This window comes from Ambystoma mexicanum, chromosome 9, assembly GCF_040938575.1.
Source record: "Ambystoma mexicanum isolate Mex_15411 chromosome 9, UKY_AmexF1_1, whole genome shotgun sequence".
NCBI classification, from domain to species: domain Eukaryota; kingdom Metazoa; phylum Chordata; class Amphibia; order Caudata; family Ambystomatidae; genus Ambystoma; species Ambystoma mexicanum.
In genome coordinates, this window is record NC_090931.1 from 478,542,774 (window position 1) to 478,561,861 (window position 19,088).

The following is a 19,088-nucleotide window of genomic DNA, read 5'->3' on the forward strand; positions in this document are numbered from 1 at the left end:
TGTTTTTTACGATGGTATTCTGTGTACAAATTATTGCTTGGTGTAATAACTCTTTATAGCATACTGGTCTGGGGAAATCCTCTCAAAGGTCACGATGGAGATGTAGAAGTCCCCATTGAGGCCAATTCACAAAAAAAACTGTTTTTGTAAGTCGCATCTGCATTTTGGAACTTCAAGCACATGTTACCTTTTAAAAAACGAACACAATGTTTTCTTTTATGGCTTTGTGTGCCTTACTCCACAGTAAGGCACACCATGTGTGTTTACCAATATTTGGTAGTAAGTGGGCTAGTTTATCAATCTAAGTTGCAAGATCAGCAAAACAAATCAACATAAACACGCTCACCCAAACATAATCTTTCATGCACCCACTTAAAGATACAACCCCTTGCAAACACACACAAGACGTGGAAATCCAACAGAGGTGTGTGTTGGGTGGGTGTGTGTATGTATGGGGGGGTGGTAAACTTGTCCATCTGTTTTATTGTAAATATACGCAATTCTATCGTCATTCTGATGTCCTGTTAGATTCTTAACACCAGCTGGAATAAGGTAGTTTGTTGTCACCTTAAATGGCACACGTATTAATAGGATGCATAGTGGGTATTAGTGTGAATGGATATTATGTATAAATGTGTTATGAGTCAATGTTTTGCGCTTAAATGTGCTAGGTCATTCCCAGGACATTTGGCCTTCATTTGGTTTAGGCTGTCTCAATATTGCAGCCTAAAAGGTTTGTTGTGGTGTATTTATTTTTTTGTTAATATTAAAGATGATTTCGAATGGATTTTGTCCTCCAACATATTCCACAACTTTGACATGTAATGTCCACAGCTGTGCTACTTTGGACATTTTTTGGCAGAGGGTGTCCTGCGTCGATGGCGTCGGGTTGATGTCCCTCGAAGGCCTCTGTCGAGGGCGACGTCACCGGATGTTATAAATAGGACGCACAGCGCCTGTAGCCTCATTTCAGTTTTTTCCACAAACGTGTTTGCTTCGAGAACTCAGCGCATCTCGTGTATTCTTCGTGAATGTCTTCTTCATCTACCCCTCCGACTCCGCGGTCTGGCTTTAAGACTTGCCGGGACTGTAAGTCTAAGATGTCGATTACAGACCTGCACTACATTTGTTTGTGGTGTCTGGGCCAGAGTCATGACACCGAAGACTGTTTGAAATGCCAGTCGCTGACTGCTAAGGCCTTGCGTAAGGGGAAGTTACAGGTAGGTTGGGGTACTAAACCCAGTAAGACCCGAAAAGCTGCGAACGGGATGTCCACCAATGATTCGAGGGGTGGGTCTCCTCATCGGAAGGAGTCCTGGGGATCTCTATCCCAGAGTGCGTCCCGCCACTCGTCCTCCTCGTCTCGGCAATCCCGGAAGTGGCATCACTGGTAGCCTTCCTCGTCGGAGGATGGCACCGCAAGGAAAGTGGCTTGTCCCCACTAAGGCCTCCACTCCCGAGGAATGGGAGGCCTTCTGGGAGCAGATGCTGGTGATTTTCCAATCCCAGTGCACAGTTCCGTCTGCGCCTTCGGAAGAAGTCGGAAGGGAAAAGTCTTTGTCCGAAGTTCGCGCGTCTTCGGGGCCAGGTCCTCGGCATGGTGAACTTCGGGAACCGTCGATGTCCTGTTGGGACAAGGCTCTGGTTGATCGCCAAAGACATGCTAGGTCCTGGTCTCGTTCTTCGTCCCCGGCGAAACCGCAGAAGTCTGTTAAGGGCTCGAAGTCAGCGTCGACTCCATCGGCGATGTGTCCATCAAGTACGGCTGTAGGTGCTTTGTCTTCACTCCAGCCATCAGCGCCATTGTCGACATCGTCGGCACCCTCAACGCCTTCGGGGCCATTGGCCGGAATTTGCTGGGGGAGGTCCCTGGTCCTGTGGATCCTCTAAGAAAGGCTAAAGCTAAGAGACAACAGCCTTTTGTCAACTTCAGGCCCACTCCTGTTCCTAGGCAGTTGTTCTTTCAGCCTCTGGATGATATCTATGAGAATGAGGAGAGGTCCGATTTTGAGTTTGACCCTGTTGAGCCTGATGAGGCTCTTGTCTTTTCTGGACACAGTTGAAGGAGTTACGGTAGTCATTGCATGATACCAGTGGTCTGGACACTTCTCCAGAGGTGGAACTTGGCAGGCCTGAGCCTGGGGCTCATGCAGAATCCCCTTAAAGGAGATTGATGGCTAGAGTTAGTGAGTATCTTGGTTTGTCCAGTCCTCCAGTGGCATTTGTTCAGGATGACCTCACTGATATTTTGGATCAAGGTCCGTCCACTGACCCAGTGTTGCCGTTTCATTTGACTTTGCAAAAAAGGGTGGCGGCTACTTGGCAGACCCCGGAGTCGCTTCCGGCAGTTAACAAGTCGTTAATCAAAAAATACTGCCTTCCAGTAGCTACCCAAGCTACCTTTCCTCTCACCCCACTCCTGAGAGTTTGGTGGTTCAGGCGGCTACGGCCACCTCGAGACAGGCGGCGTACCCTACCATCCCTCCTGATAGGGATGACAAACGCTTCAATGGTTGGGCGTGCAAGGTGTTTTCTGCGGGGAGTATGGTGCTGAAGTCAGCCAACTCCACTTGTGCCTTGGCAAGATTTTCACACACTCTGTGGAATTGTTTCTCTAGCGGCTGAGCATATTTCTGAAGGGAAGAAAGGGATGGGTTTTTTGCTCTCGTGCAAGATGGCAATGATGCCATGTGTGAATCCCTTCAGTCGGGGTTGGACACGGCCGATGGTGTTAGCCGGTCCATGGCTGTGAGCACCATTATAGGCAGGTTTGCGTGGTTGCAGAAGTCAGGTTTGGCTCCGGATGTACAAGCCCGTCTTCTGAACATGCCCTTTGATGGCTCACATTTGTTTGCCAGCAAGGATGATTAGAGCCTTGAGAGGTTGCAGACCTCAAAAGCTTCTGCTAAATCTTTGAGCGCAGCTGTGCGTCAACCTCTGCCTTTTCATCCTAGGGGACAGCAGTGGAGGGGAGGTTCCATTCGTTACTACTCCTCTTTTGGTAGGACGCGATGAGCCGCCAGTCAAAGGGGTCAACGTAAAAGAACCTGTGGTAGTCGGAGAAATAGAGGTGCCAAAGCCGCTCAGGCAGCTGCCTCTTTGCCGTCAGGTGCTGCCGCAGCCACTCCAAAACAACTATGAGGCCATGTTCCATTGTTCACGGTTGGGGGCAGACTGTCTCAGCATCTCTAAGAATGGCAAGCTATTACTTCGGATGTTTGGGTTCTGGATACAATTACCCATTGCTACTGCCTTCCCTTCCTAAAGCGGCCTCACGACAATCCACCGGGGACTGTCTCTTTGAAGCTTCCGGATCCGCTCCTTGTGCAGGAAATCTTGACCCTGCTGGAGAAAGGTGCTATAGAATGGTGCCTTTAGCGTAGAGGAACAAGGGATGGTATTCCCCTTATTTTTTATTGCAAAGAAAGACGGGGGGAATTGAGACCCATCTTGGACTTGCGTTGGTTGAACAAACTCCTCAGGAAGGGCAAGCTCAAGATGGTCACTCTTTCTCAGATCCTCCAGGCCCTTCGACTTCAGGGTTGGTCGGTGTCTCTGGACCTACAGGATGCTTACGTTTGCTAATTCATCCAAAGTACAGAAAGTATCTGATGTTTGCGGTTGGCAGCTTGTGCTTTCAGTTTTGGGTCCTGCCATTCGGATTGACCTCCACCCGAGGATCTTCACCAAGCTAATGGTGGTGGTGGCAGCGTATCTTAGGCAAGGGGGGATTCACGTCTACCTCTACCTGGACAGCTGGCTGATCCGTGCGCGTTCTCCTGAGCAAGCGATGGGTCATCTCAGCCTCAGTTGCCGCTCCCTCCACAAGCTGGGCTTCTCCCTCAATTTCTAGAAGTTGCATCTGACACCGTCCCAACAGCTCCAGTACATCGGGGTGTGTTGGACTCATCCTTGGGAAAGTGCTCGCTCCCGACAAATTTCAACATGCCCAGCGTCTTCCAGCTTTCAAATTCTTAAGGTTGCTCGGCCTCATGGCATCCTGCATTTTTCTGGTGCCAGAGGCTAGACTGAGGATGAGATACCTACATTGGGTCCTCAAGATGCAGTGGTCACAATTCTCAGGCAAGATGTCGGATCCTGTTCAGATTCCACTCTTGGTCTCGCAGGATCTTCTATGGTGGGCCAACGATGGGAATGTGATGAAGGGGGAGCCATTTTGGCAACCGTGGCCGGAGGTGACATTAGTGATGGATGCTTGCCTCACAGGATGGGGAGCTCATGTCGACGATCTGACTGCCAGCGGTCGTTTGTCTCTGTCGGAGTCCAAACTCCACATCAACCGGTTAGAGCGGAGGGCCATCAGGCTGGCCCTGTAGGCTTTTCTGCCGTCTGTGCGGGGGAAGAGTGTCCTGATCATGACGGACAACACAGTGGCCATGCATTACCTCAACAAAAAAGTGGGGTAGGGTCTCTCCCGTTGTGCCAACCGGAAGTGTGAGAGATTCTGCTCAAGGGAATTTCCTCTGAGAGGAGCCTTAGGAGAGGCATTCGACGTTCAACACCAAAGTAACATTAGCCAAATAATCGGTCACATGATTAATGGTATTTCTATATGTCTTTGTATTCTAGATATTTAATTACAATTGGCAAATGATTGCTCTTTCCAACTAATCATAAGGAACACTTCGAGATCCCTGCAAACAATCAGCCATTGGAAATTAGACTTTTCCTTTCTAAAGCATTAGATTTAAAAAAAAAAAAGGGGTTCCACAAATATCACTTTCAATTATCTAGTATGAAAATTATCGGCATATACTAAACTGCTTATGAATCCCCCTTTTTTTGCTCCTCCTCAATAAGTAACAATATCCCTAATATATCATCAGAGATTATATAATGACTCTGATCAGGAGTTCTGTGACTTTTTCTGGAATACCTTAGACCACTTATTTTTGTAACTGACTTTTCTAAGGGAATCAGCTCATTATGTACATTATTGCACTTTGAACCAACATATACAAACATTTAGAACCTAATTGATCTGTGATTTTCGTTTTCACCTTTAGTATAGTCATTTGCCCAATCTAATATGGCTTTTCGAAACATTAGTTTATGAGCGTCAGCACAAGAGGTTACTCTAAAGTCAGTCCGTGCCCAAAACTTATTCCCGCAACCATGACTTATCCAAGGGAATCAGATCACCATATACAACACTTTGAGTGATCTATACACAATTAATAACATTTATAATTGAATTGGATCTGTGAATTCCTTCAACATCAGCATAGCCATTTGCCCAATCCAATATGGCGTCTTCGGAACGTAACCTCCGACCGTCATGACGCAACATGTATAATAAGCGGCCATTTTAAAGTCAGTCCGTGCCCAAAAAACCTTGGAAAGCAGGACGCTTGCGCTTATCATTCTGTCTTAATCGTAAGACTTTTTGAAGGTAAAACTAAGTCTTCCTTCAGTTTATCTGATGTGATCGCCCACACAACTTGCTGACTTTATAAATTAGCGATCTTTACTAAAAAGCAGTTTGCTTTTTTCATAGAAACTCCTAATTGCTGCGAAAGCATGATGTAAGCGAAACTACTCAGGAAACTCTCAATATGACGACTTTGAATCTAAACTAATCTTGATACAAAATGCGGGGCACTACTGATTCGTAACCTTAGACCAAAAAGATCTTTTATAAATAAAATCACAAACAAGGTAAGAGTACTGACAACTATGAGTTTTAAATATTATTATGAGAACATTACAACGTAAAACAATTGCAATGTTTAAATTTCATTTATCAACACAATCAGTCATCAAATTGAATTAATTGCCTGTTCTCTTCAGATTCAATAACAAGACTCATGTGAAATGTTATTTAGAACGCTAAAATGCATTTCGTTTTTACTTCGTTACACCAGCATCTGTATTTCATTTTACATAAACATATTCTTTTGTTTTTCTTTAGGCATTCATGTCGTTAAAATTGCATTTGATCAATGAAATTGAAAACGTTTTTTCTTTAAAAACCCTCCTGATGAACCAAGTAATTTGGTGAAACACATTTCGAGGGCAACATTGTAACTCTGAGTTTAGTAAACATTTCATGACAAATTAATCAAGTATTATGAGCATCACTAACCTTTTATGAACAACAATTGAAGGTGAGCAAGAAGGTGACTAGCCAATTATCTTTTAAAATTTTGACACACTCGGCAGTCTGAGTGTCAGTAGTCATCACTAAGCAGCACCAACTTTCATCCACATGAACAATACCTTTTGAAGACCGGCTCGCCATCAATTGTATTATAGACTGCAAAGTTATTAATTTCTGGACGCATTCGTCGTGGATTGGTCATTCCCACTTAAGTACGCGTTTCCTCCGGTCCCCATCATTCCTCAAGTGTTAAGGAGGTTGCGGAGGTTCGGATCCCACATGATCCTCATTGCTCCGGATTGTGCCAGAAGAGTGTGGTACCCAGACGGTCTAGACATGTCCATCTTCCCAACCGAGAGGATCTTCTCTCTCTCGCGTGTGGGGGGTGGGAGGGGAGTCGGGATCTCCATCCAGTGGTCAAGACTCTCAACCTCATGCTTGGTATCTGAAAGGTTGAGATATAAGGATTGGAACCTGCCGGATGACATTATGGAGGTGTTGCTTTCGGACAGGCGGCCGGCAACCTAATCCCTGTACCGTTGCAATTGGCCTAAGTTTAGCAACTGGTGCAGGGGACGCAATGTCAATCCTTTTCAGTGTTCCATTCCCATGGTTCTGTCTTTCTTGCTTTCTTTGGCCCACAGGGCCTTCAAGTAGTTACCATTAAAGGTTACCTGGCGACGCTGTCTATCTTCAAGCGCTCGTCTGAAGAATGTTCTTATTTTAAGATTCCTTTTGATTTCCCAATTTCTAAAAGGGCTCACTAATGTTTACCCACCATCCCCGTTTCAGGTGCCGGTATGGGATCTGAATTTGGTCTTGAAATTCCTGATGTGTGCTCCATTTGAACCTTTGCATCGGTGTCCAGCATATCCCACAAAGAGTTGATTGTCCACTCTGACCCTGGACATCCTACAAATATAAAAGGTCAGAGCTCTCCCAAGGTCCAACCTTTGCACTCTTGTCCTTTGTGATTGGTGTCTTTCAAGATGGTTTTTCTTGGTTGCTGTTACATCCGCTCTCCGAGTGAGGGAATTGCAGGCACTTTCATCTAAGCCACCCTTTACTGAGTTTCACAAGGATAGGGTTGTATGAAGGGTATGTCCTTCCTTTAGTGTCTAGTTTCATTTAAGCCAGAAAGCGGTACTTTCTGCTTTCTATCATCCTCCTCCTCCTCCTCCTCATCCTGGTAAGGAAGAGGAGCGACTGCATAGGTTGGACCCTGGGAGAGCTCTGAGCTTTTATATTTGAAGGATGTCCAGGGTCAGAGTGGACAATCGACTCTGTGGGATATGCTGGACACCGATTGGGCCAGGCTGTTACCAAACAGACCTTGTCCAGGTGGATTATCCTCACCATTACTGAATGTTACAGATTGGCGGGCAAGGTTTGCGAGCTCACTCCACTAGGGGCGTGGCTACTTCCACAGCCCTGCAGTGGGGAGCTCCTATTAGGAATATTTGTGACGCAGCGACATCGGCTTCTATCCACACCTTTGTCAAACATTACTCCCTGGATAAGCTCCATGGTCAAGATATGGCCTTTGGTAAAGCGGTTCTTTATTCTGCCATCTGATTGGGTATTTTAAATTCTTCTCCCTCCTCCATTTTCTGGTACTGCTTTGGGAGTCTGACAAAGATGTGGAATACGTTGGAGGACACAATCCAATCGAAGAACAAGTTACTTACCAACTGGTAACGTTCTTTCGACTGGATGTTCCTCCAACGTATTCCACATCAGCCTGCCCTTCTGGAGAATTTCCTATGCTATTGCAGCTTGCGTTCCCTGAAGGCTATGGGCAGTCAAGCAGGCATTGTGTACGAGCATGTCACATGTTATAGAGGAAAAAAAAAAAACCAACTGAGGCTACGGTCGTCGTTCGTCCTATTTATAACATCCGGTGACGTCGCCCTCGACGGAGGCCTTCGAGGGACATCGACTCAACGCAGGACGCCCTCTGCCGAAAGATTTCCGAAGTAGCACAGCTGTGGACATTACATGTCAAAGATGTGGAATATGTTGGAGGAACATCCAGTTGAAAGAACATTACGAGTTGGTAAGTAACTTGTTCTTCGGAAAGAAAAACATCCTATCGGCGCAACGCAATTTCATTATCAAGACAATATACATATTAAAACTCACATTGACATAGTTATAAAATCACAGAATAAACCATTCAAGAATTCGTGTAAGTGGTAAAATGGCCAATAGCTACATAAGACATGAAATCTCACTAAGTTACAGAAATAGATACAAAAATCATAAAATCACCTTATTCATAAAATAAGCTGCTCCCAACCATCCCTATTCTTAATGACGCTGGCATAGAGTAAGGTGGTACTCTTATAAAACCACCTTATTGAGAGTGTAAAAGCCGCCTTCTTGCTAGTGCTGGTTTTAAAAATTGTTATAAGAACCATCTGGCCTTTGAAGTATCTGCCCACAACAAGTACATCAGTGCAGGTCAGCACTTGCATTACATTTCTCTTAGTATGGGCACTACAGTCCTGTCTCTACTATCTCTATAAACTGGATGAAACAATACTAAATGCAAGCGGTCCTATGCCCACTGATAGAGATTTTTCTGTCTTCCTATTTCAGTGCTCTGTTACGTGTCCAAAGATAACCTACAAAGTCACCATATACTAACCCCAGTCACATTCCACCGAGGATATGTGTAAAGAATTGTGCATTATATAACATATGTGATATTTTTACTGTATATCTGTGTTTTGCTTTGCTGACTTCAGCTTTTTATTTTTAACACTAAACAATTTTTCTAAATAAACAAGTGACATTAGTCCTCTTTTTGATTTATTTATTTTCTTCCTCTAGCTGTATGCACAAATAGCGGCAAACAGTTTTTATAATTAAGACGGTGTAGGCTCATTAGTGCGCTTTTTGTCTAAGGGAGGGGGGGTAACCATTCTCCTACAGCTAGATAGATGGATGTTAAGTATCATCCACATTTGAGTCTGGTCCCCAGTCAACAGAAAATTAGTGGAAGTTCCCAATAGATTGACTGTTCCTCTTATAATTGCCAGGTCTATCTGTGCCTATATCGTACTACTATGGATTTAGCTTTGGCTAGAATATCCGTAACCCTTCAATTTAGACTGTTACAGTGCAATACTAAATTAATAGTATTTACAATATTATCTGGAGCATAATATCCCAAATGGCCAAATTGCCTCAGTTGCTAAGTCGCACCCCAGCACTAGTGCTAGTGTATATATTTCTTCAGATTCTGACATGTCGCTTAGAATCTTTTGAAGACTGGATCTAAATGATCACCTTTAGGCTACACTTCTGTAATTCCACGAAAACCAGTGATTGAGTCTTTATTCTCATCCTCAGCGTGGTGCCTCAATTAAAATATTGTCTTGATCATCATCAATATTGGTTAAAGGGGAAGTTCTCTCAAACATTTTATGATTTAAAAATATTGGCTATAATTAATTTACATTTTTTTGTAATTTATTCCTTGAAAAATAAGCTGCAAATGTGCCTCCAAGTCCTGCTTTAAAGGACTTGGAATTTTGTATGCAGAAACGGCATTCTCTGCTCTTGCGGTACTAATCCTGCATGAGCCCCCTAATGGGAGCATAAGCTTGTTATGCCGGAGAGCAGAGAATTAAAACACGTGTTCACAGGACAGGCAATCCTATGAATGCCAATCCTAATAAAGCAAACACTTTTCAGCAAAATCTGAAAAGCGTGTGTTTTTTGTGTTTGCCTTGTGCTTGAAAAAGGACTCCTGTGGTGAAGGGTTAGCCCTTCGAACCACACGACGCGGGTACAATTCCCAGCTTTACTTTTTTGCTTGATGTCTCATTTTTTTTTTTAAAACACCAACTGCATTATTTATTAAAGGGCCTAGAAGGAACCCAGTATGACGTATTCTATACAAACATATTTGTACATTTTCATTCTTAATGGTGCTGGGACAGCACTAGTTGGAAATCACGAAATAGAAAAATAAATGCACAATAATGTGTTGCACGTAACTGCATTTTAAATGTTTCTTTTTTTCAATAGGTCAGTTGAAGATGACCCATGAAGGGGCTGCCTCTGCCCAGACAGCAAGCCTGTCCTCCCAGCAACACTCTCCTCCCACAAGCCTGCGTATGCCCCACCTTCCTGTAACCGCAGTTACCAGGGTGTCCGAGAAGTTCTCTGGAGAAGCGGCCACCTCGTATAGTACAAAATCATCCAGTGGCCACTTAGAGCAGAACAGCAGGAGCCAAAGCGAAGCTGCAATAAAAACATCAAGCCTGTCAGGTAAATGAAGTGAATCCCTTCACAGTGAACTCTGCTCCAGCTTTTGGACTCGTAAGGCTATTGAACTGTTGCCATTCATATGGAATCTTTTCCATAGGTCATCTCGTCTGTGTGGTACTGAATAACTATTGCTTGAGCATTCTAGGTCTAATTCCTGGGACATCATTTGGTGGTATCCAGAGGTAGCTGCTTACCCTGGCTCCCACTTTGGCCTGCTGGTTATGCCCTTTCAACCCATTGGTTCATCAGTTGCTTTAGAAGTGCCTTGGGGGAAATTGGCAAACACTGCTCTCTAAGAGCCTTGGGTTGCAACCGTGGTCCTCCCCCTGTAAGAAGTCAGGAATGTAAATGTTCCAGCCAACAGCACAAGCCTGGCTACATAGCCGATAACATGGGCAGTCTGGAACCTGGCGTCCCCTGCACGTCCCCTGGAATGCTTTGCTTATGCTAGCTGCCTCCTCTTTCACTATCCCCAGCTCTGCGCGCTGCTGCTGATAGAAACGGAGCACATATTGCGGAAAACCTAACGGCTGCAACTTTATTTACAGGCAAGGCCATCTGCCTAATGGCAGACCAATCACTTTATTACATTACTAGCCCCGCCCCTCCTTACGCAAATCAGCTTCTGTATTTATGCATAATCCAGGTCCTGCTCTAACCTTCATGAGCCTCCCACTTGGGGTGAATCTGGTGTCCCCCAGCACTGGGCTGTGGGGAGCGCTGTGTTCTTGCCAGCCAGAGCTGGAAGCTGAAGGAGGAAACGCATGTTCACAACCTTCCCGCCCCCCCCCTGCTGTGTCAGGCTTTACAAGGTGCTGATTGCTCATGGTCATTTCCTCTTTAAAAGGGCCATTTTGCTCTGCTCGATCATCTCTGTGATTACCACGCAAGAAGGGGTTCTTGACCCTTTACAACCCCCAACTTTTGCTCTTCATTCGATTTTTGTTTTGTTTAATATTCACATAAAAACCCCCAAAAACCCAGCTCAATCAGGGAATCCTCTGTATTTAGCAACAAGTGGACTGGCCCTACTTCAGACAGCCCATCGTTATCATAGTATCCTGGGACGCCCAAATTGATTGCACCATGCCAGATGGTTGCGAAACCTACACAATGCGGAATCTTGCCATAGCCATATTTAACTTTTTTTCTCAATGGTGTCACCGCTTTGTTCCGTCACTCCTCTCCAGTGGTATCTGGGTATCTTTTCTGACCACATCCGCTCGCATGCCCCTACTAATTTGCTTATCCACCAAAAACGAGGCACACGTTTCCTTCCATGGCTGCCCTGCTGTTTCAGGTCATTACCCACAGATGTATTAGAACTTGTTTTCCCCTTTTTCTTTTTGTAGGTGGCCCATCTTTCGTTCTTTGCCCCAAATGTGAAGTTCTATGGCCAGCACATGGTTACATGCATAGCTGCTGTGGGCCGTTGCATTGCGTCATATTATTGTTGACCACGCTGCTTTGATTGGGCTGCTGGTACAACCATGTCTTATCCCCCATGTACTACGGTGTTGCAACATGGGCTGTAATACAGTGTTTGCCTGACCCTCTATCACTTAATTTGACTGGGTGATACATTATACCTGCATGCACGCTGTTCCAATATGTATCCTCACATCTAACCTTTAAAGTTGCTTACGCATGACCCACATCTTTCGACCAACCATTATTTTCCATTCTTTGTTTTTCTAAAGTAAATCAATTGCAGTCAAAAATCAGACGTGTTTGTTCCCAATGGACATCTCAACCTTCCAGTTGGCGTATATCTAGCCAGTGTGGGGCTTAACCCTGCACCTTGTAATTAATAAACTGCAAAGGAAAGTGGGTGACTAGGTGCACACCATAAAGTCAGTAATTTAGTAAAGAAATAAGTTAAGTCCCAGCATAGCTGGTTTTAAAGTCTGAAGGTGCATGGGAGGAAATAAAGACTTGGCACAACGGCTTAATATATAAATGTAGGAAAAGGAAAGGAACCTAGTCTGTATCCCTCCCGTCCCATGCACACTAACAAATATCCACCTAGAAGGCAGTAACAAGAGGTAGTTAAGTAATAGAAAAACACTCTAGGTATTCTTTTGTAAATAAAGATATTACTTATACACCGAATTTGTAAAAGCGCAGAGTCAAGTTTTTAATTCTATATAACATTCAGGTAGCGAGATGAGCAAAACACAAATTTGTTATGAACAAGATTATCGGCTTTACGCGTTTCGAGGATTCCACCTCTTCATCAGAAGCCTGTACTGCATTTGCTGGTAGTTGAGAAGATTTATACATGTAAAGGAAGGAAGAAATAATAAAGAAAATATAAACAAAAAGGGAAAAGGGAAACCGTATTTTTGATTAGATCATCAAATAAGTAATTTGTGAAAAACCAAGCATTTTCCTATGGTTTAAATAATTATTTCAAAAGGTCTAATAAGTCAATGACTCTAATCCGGGTGATGTAGTTCAATCGAAATACACGTTCCATTTGGTCAATAGCTATGATAATTATGGAGCATAGGCAACTAAGAAATAATGTAACATTTCTTGCGTCAATATTCAGAATTACCCACGACTTCAAAGGAGGTATAATTCAGTTAGATAATGGATCTAAACCCATTAAATGTGAATTCACTTTGTAAAATGACCCAAAGGGGATACATTGTATATGCAAGGTACTGAAGATGTTCAGATTGATATATAGTTCTGAGGCTTGTGGAATCTGCTTAGATTCACATGCTGTGCATAGGCCGACATCTAGTGGAAGCTACGGAGTATTACAGTTTTTCGAAAATCAAATGGGCGCCAACACAGGGCGTGCCAGTAATACTATCCCCAGTGTGACGTCCACTGTACCCATGATCCCTCTCGTGTTTAGGACCCTCATTGTTTTTTTCCGCCATACTTGTCAGAAGCATTGCGCAGAGTTCCCTGGCTTTCAGCCATATTTTGCTTAATATCATATTAATTTCCCCGTTCTTCCACTCCCACGTCGAAACATCAAAGTTCCAAGATTGACGCTGGTCCGAAGAACAAACAACCGTCGAGAGCTGCACAACAGACTTTGGGCCTCGGAAGGCCTCTGGCCTCGGCCCTGCAAGTAGAGAGAGTGGGAGGTGGAAACATACTCTACACTCTTTATTTTTCCTACACGCACTAGCCCGCTGCCACAGGGTGCGTATGGAGGGTACCCCATTTAAATTTTGCCCCAAGTGCAACTGCAAGTACCCTTGGGTTGACAAACACACCACCTGTAACCTCTGCTTGCCGAGGATCACCCTGAGGCGAACTGCAGAGCGTGTAGCCGGTTCAAGGCTAAAACACTAAAGGACCGCTTGACCAAACGTTGGGCCCACCACGCCAGGCAACTCAAGGCCATGGACACGGAGGGCACCTTCAGTGATGGCAGCGACGCCGTACTTTCGGACGGCGAGGGCAGAGAGGTGTCAAAAGATGCCCAAGCGCAACTCGGAAGATTGTCCGGCAGGGCAGTTATGGGGAACACACCCGGCGACACGAGCGCTACCCACATCACTTCTACACCTAAACACTCAAAGTCCAACCGAGACTCGACACGTGTGTCGAGTTCTCTGAAAGAGGCACAAAGAGAGCGGTCCACCGAATCAGTGTCCTCTGGGCGTTCCCGGTCAAGATAACCGCACGACACGAGGCAACCGTCCACAGTTGTCAAATGTGCCTCATTCACCGAAGTCACGGAGGTACACTCGTCACAAGACAGATCCGATCTCCTGGCCGCACACCAGAAGTCGGCTCCGGCAGACCGTTCGCCGGCTGCTTCCGAGTCCCGACGTGCCCACTTGAAAGAAAGAGCCACTACCCCCGAATCTCGACGCCAGGTGTCGAAAAGCTCAGAGAAGGTGAAAACATCAGGGAAAAACACTTCTACTCATGGGGAAGGGGGTAAACAGCAGAAGAAACAATGTCACTATTCTTCTGCACCACAGGCACTTAAGGACAGTTCAAAGTCTTCAGATAAGCATAAATCCAAGACCCCTGTCCAGGCCCCTAGGTCCAAACAAGGAATAGAAGGGGAACCCTCTCAGGAAATGGTCATTCCCAGCGCCAAAAAATGGACCAGTGAAGATGTAGACAGGGTAATGACTAGAATTTCCTCCCTAGCTGACTTCTACTCCAAGAACCCACAGCACTTCCTCGCCTATACCCCGGACAGTGCTACTCCTTCAGGTTCCAGGGACCCCCAGCCCCCTACTAAGAAACCTCTGGTTGAGATTCCAACTCAGGGACTGATTCCAGACTCTTTTTACATACAGGCTTACACTCAGTATGGTGAGGATCCACAACAGTATGATGAGGATTCAGACTTGGGAATGTTGGATGACCAAACTGGGGTGGACTATTATGGGGATGACAAGGGCCAAGAGGGGGAGGAAGATGACGTCGCAGAAGTCTACAGGATAGACTCTCCTGTTCACAAAGATCCTCAGATTACAGACTCTCCAGTAGACAACCAGCCCCTCCCAAATGAGGTTTTGGCTAGAGCAGCAGAGCACTTCCGCATAGACACTCAGGGGGCACAGGAGGAGAGGGACTTTGCAGAAGAACTAGTGGGAGAGAAGAGACCCATTGCCCAATCCATTCCATTTCTCAAGTCCATCCAACAGAGAATTGATCCTTCCCTTCTTACTCCTAACCTCACAAGGGCCGTAAACCCCAGAATCGAGAAACTCTTCAGGGCCGCCCAGTCAGACCCACTTTACATAAGGGGTCAACTGAAGCCTGACTGCTTGGTAGTTAATAACACCAGAAAGGGGGCGGGTACACCTCTATCATCATCATCATCATCATCTGAGGCCCCCCCCAGACAAGGAGAGCAAGAGAATGTACGGGTTGGGAAGGAAGGTAGCCTCCACTTCCGCTTACCAGACGAGGATTGCCAACACCACCACCACTCTGCTGGCAAGTTACAATTGCCACCAGTGGGAGCAGGTAGCTGCCCTCATTGACTCCGCACCGGAACCACTAAAGGGTCAGTTGGCCCAGGTCGCATCAGAGGGGAGAGCCGTGTCCGGTTGCATCCTTAAAGTAACCTTTGATGCCGCAGATAACGCTGGCAGGCTCATAGCAGAGAGCACGGTCATTAAGAGGCATGCTTGGTTAAGACAGTTAGGGTTTAAACCCGAGACACAAGCATCCCTAATCGACATGCCAGTGGAAACAAATCTCCTATTTGGCAAGGCGGTTGAGGACGCATTAAAGACTGCCAAAGACGAGTATGATACTCTGAAATCCCTGGGACAGTTGACCAACAAGCCCCCTAATCAAAGAGGCAATGGTAATTTTCGTCGCCCACGCGGCCAAAATTCACAAAAGGGCTCCAATTATACACAGGGGCAGGGTACATCATGGGGTAACAACCGGCAGACTACCCACAGTTACGGCAAAGGAAACAAAAGGGGCCATGGTAGAGGCAGAGGCAGCCCCAGCAGAGGCGTCACGCCTCCCGCAAAACAGTGACGCTGCGCACAGGGTCCCTTCTCACGCATCCCCAGTAGGGGGACGCATTTCCAACTTCACCCAAGCTTGGGAAGGGATTACATCAGACAGATGGGTGCTGTCCACAGTGTCTGCAGGATACTGCATAGAACTGCTTGAGCGTCCCCGAAATCACCCTCCACGTCAAAAGATACATTCCTTGCACCACCAAAAGATCCTCCTCGAGGAGATCGTCAATCTTCTAGCAAAGGACGCGATGGAACTCGTCCCGGGCAGCCAGGTAAACAAGGGTATTTATTCAACTTACTTCCTTGTGCCAAAAAAAGATTTCACAATGCGCCCAGTATTAGACTTACGCCCTGCAAACAAGTATGTCAAGCCCCAAAAGTTTCGCATGACTACTCCAAGAGGTAATCCCCCTCCTAAAAAAGAGGGATTACATGGCAACATTGGAAATGAAAGATGCCTATTTTCATATTTCCATGTTCCCAGCTCACAGAAGATTCTTGCGCTTCAAGGTGGACAGTCAGCACTACCAGTTCAAGGTGCTGCCCTTCGGTATAGCCTCGGCTCCAAGGGTATTCACCAAGGTACGGGGGGTAGCGGCGGCACACCTGCGACCACAGTAATCTGCAGATCAAACATTCAAAGAACGATCGACCTCCTCTTCGAATTGGGTTTGTCCATAAACGAGAAAAAATCAATTCTGGTGCCAAGCACCTCCAACCAGTTCCTTGTAGCTGTCTTAAACGCTCAAGAGGGGTTGGCCTTTCTATCAGAGGAAATAATTCAGAATCTACTACTGCAAATTCCTCCTATACCAGCCAGGTAAGGGTGCGCAAAGTGATGAGTTTGCTAGGATTGATGGCGTCCTGTATTTAACTGGTCCCCCACACACGCCTGCGCATGTGACCCATGCAAGAATGGTTGGCGAAACAGTGGTCTCAGGCAAGTGGTCAGTGGGAGGATCTAGTGGTTGTTTCACCAACACTTGTACAAAGTCTTCACTGGTGGACAAGAGAGAACCTGTCAAAGAGAAAACCCTTTTATGATCCAGAAGTACAGGCTGTAGTCACAACAGACGCATCCCTGTCAGGGTGGGGAGCACACCTCCTTCACCACACAGCTCAGGGTCTCTGGTCTCACACAGTAGCCAAGAATCATCTGCTAGAGCTTCTGGCAGTATTCAGAGCACTTCAAGCGTTCAAGCCCCACCTGTTTAACCTGTCAGTGCAGATCCTGACAGACAGCACTACAGCGATGTTTTACCTAAACAAACAGGGAGGGACTCGTTCGCCAAATCTGTCCAAGCTTGCCCAGAAAATGTGGATATGGGCACTCAGACGGAACATTTACCTGTCATCTCAACATGTTCCAGGGGATCTCAATTAGCCAGCGGACGCTTTGAGCAGCGATCCCCTCCCAGAAGAACACGAATGGTGCCTACTCGGAGAAGTTGCAGAAGACATCTTCTCACAGTGGGGTGTCCCCATTACAGACCTATTCGCCACAATCGAAAACAGGCAATGCCCAGGATTCGCATCCAAGTTCCCTCAGCCAGATTCCAAGGGGAACGCCCTGTGGATGAACTGGTCAGGAATGTTTGCCTACGCTTTTCCACCAACCCCTCTCATGAGGAAGGTGGTCAACAAGATGCACAGGGAATCGATGACGCTCATCCTAGTTACTCCCATGTGGGCGAGGCAACCGTGGTTCCCACACCTACACAGACTAGCGGTGTGCGAACCCATCAGACTCCCGTGCTGGTACAACCTACTGTCCCAGCACCAAGGTCAAACAGTGCATCCTCAACCCAGCTCAATGAACCTAGTAGCATGGCTCCTGAGGTCATAGCGTTTGGACATCTCAACTTACCACAGAGATGTATGGACATCCTAAAATAATATAGGAAGCCTAACACAAGACACTGTTACTTTGGTAAATGGAAAAGATTTGTATTCTGGTGCCAGAATAAGCAAATCAATCCGGTTGATTGCACTCCTTCCAATATTATCACATACATGCTCCACCTGCTGGATGAAGGGTTGGTATTTAACTCACTCAAGGTACACCTGGCAGCGCTGTCAGCCTACACCACATCCCACAACAAGGTTTCATGGTGGAAGGTACCAGTGGTTAAAGCCTTCATGGAAGGGGTAACGAGACTCCACCCTCCAATTTCAAACCCACCACCTGGATGGGACCTTAATGTGGTGCTTGCTAAGCTGATGGGCCCACCCTTTGAACACATGCATAAAGCCAGTCTCAAACACCTGACCTATAAAACGGCCTTCTTAGTAGCCATTACATCCATAAGAAGGGTCAGTGAAATTCGGACTCTGTCAGTGCAGGATCCTTTCTTTACTGTTCATAAGGATAAACTGGTTCTACGAACACACCCTGGGTTCTCACCTAGGTTCATTTCTAAATTCCACGTTAACCAGTCCATTGAGCTTCCGGCCTTCTTCCAAGAACCCAAAAGCTCTGCTGAGGTGAAACTACACACTCTAGATGTGCGAAGAGCGGTCCTCTACTATGTAGACCAGACCAGGCCGCTAAGGAAAACAGACCAACTGTTTGTCTCCGTAGCTACAGGCAGAGAAGGAGATTGTGTCTCTAAAGGTGCCATGTCCAAGTGGATAGTCAATTTTATCCAGCTATGTTACTCCCTTTCTGAAAAGACTTTGCCTTTTACACCAAGCGCCCACTCTACAAGAGGCATTGGGGCCAGTCTGGCTTTCATTGCAAATGTACCCCTTGACACCATTTGCAAAGCAGCTACATGGATCTCTATTCACACTTTTACTCAGCACTACTGCATTGACACTCATTCCAAGACAGATACTCAAGTGGGACAAGCGATTCTAAGACATTTATTTGCTCATGACCCTTCTCACATCCCACCTCCTTCTTCTAACACTGCTTGCTAATCTAAGCACAGCATGTGATCTAAGCAGATTCCACAAGCCTCAGAAGGAATACATTACTCACCGTAATCGTATTTCTGATGCTTGTATCTGCTTAGATTCACATGCACCCGCCCTTCCTCCCCTCTGAGAGAAGGCGCATGGATGCTTGTAGTCTTATCTTTCTATCTATCTATCTGCTTGGATAATCTGTACTGACGCTACTCCTCATGCTACCTCATGTCAGAAAAAATACAAACTGGGGGTCCTACACGCGTGAGGGATCATGGGTACAGTGGATGTCACAGTATTAC

General features: G+C 45.9%; 1 protein-coding gene across 1 annotated transcript in view; it reads left to right on the plus strand.

The window, feature by feature from the left end:
* SMTNL2 (smoothelin like 2) overlaps positions 1–19,088 on the plus strand; it is a 984,551-nt gene that overhangs the window by 450,242 nt on the left and 515,221 nt on the right. Inside the window, exon 3 of the mRNA XM_069615025.1 lies at positions 10,160–10,402. Coding sequence (XP_069471126.1) covers positions 10,160–10,402 — 243 coding nt within the window. The remainder of the gene's footprint in view (positions 1–10,159; positions 10,403–19,088) is intronic.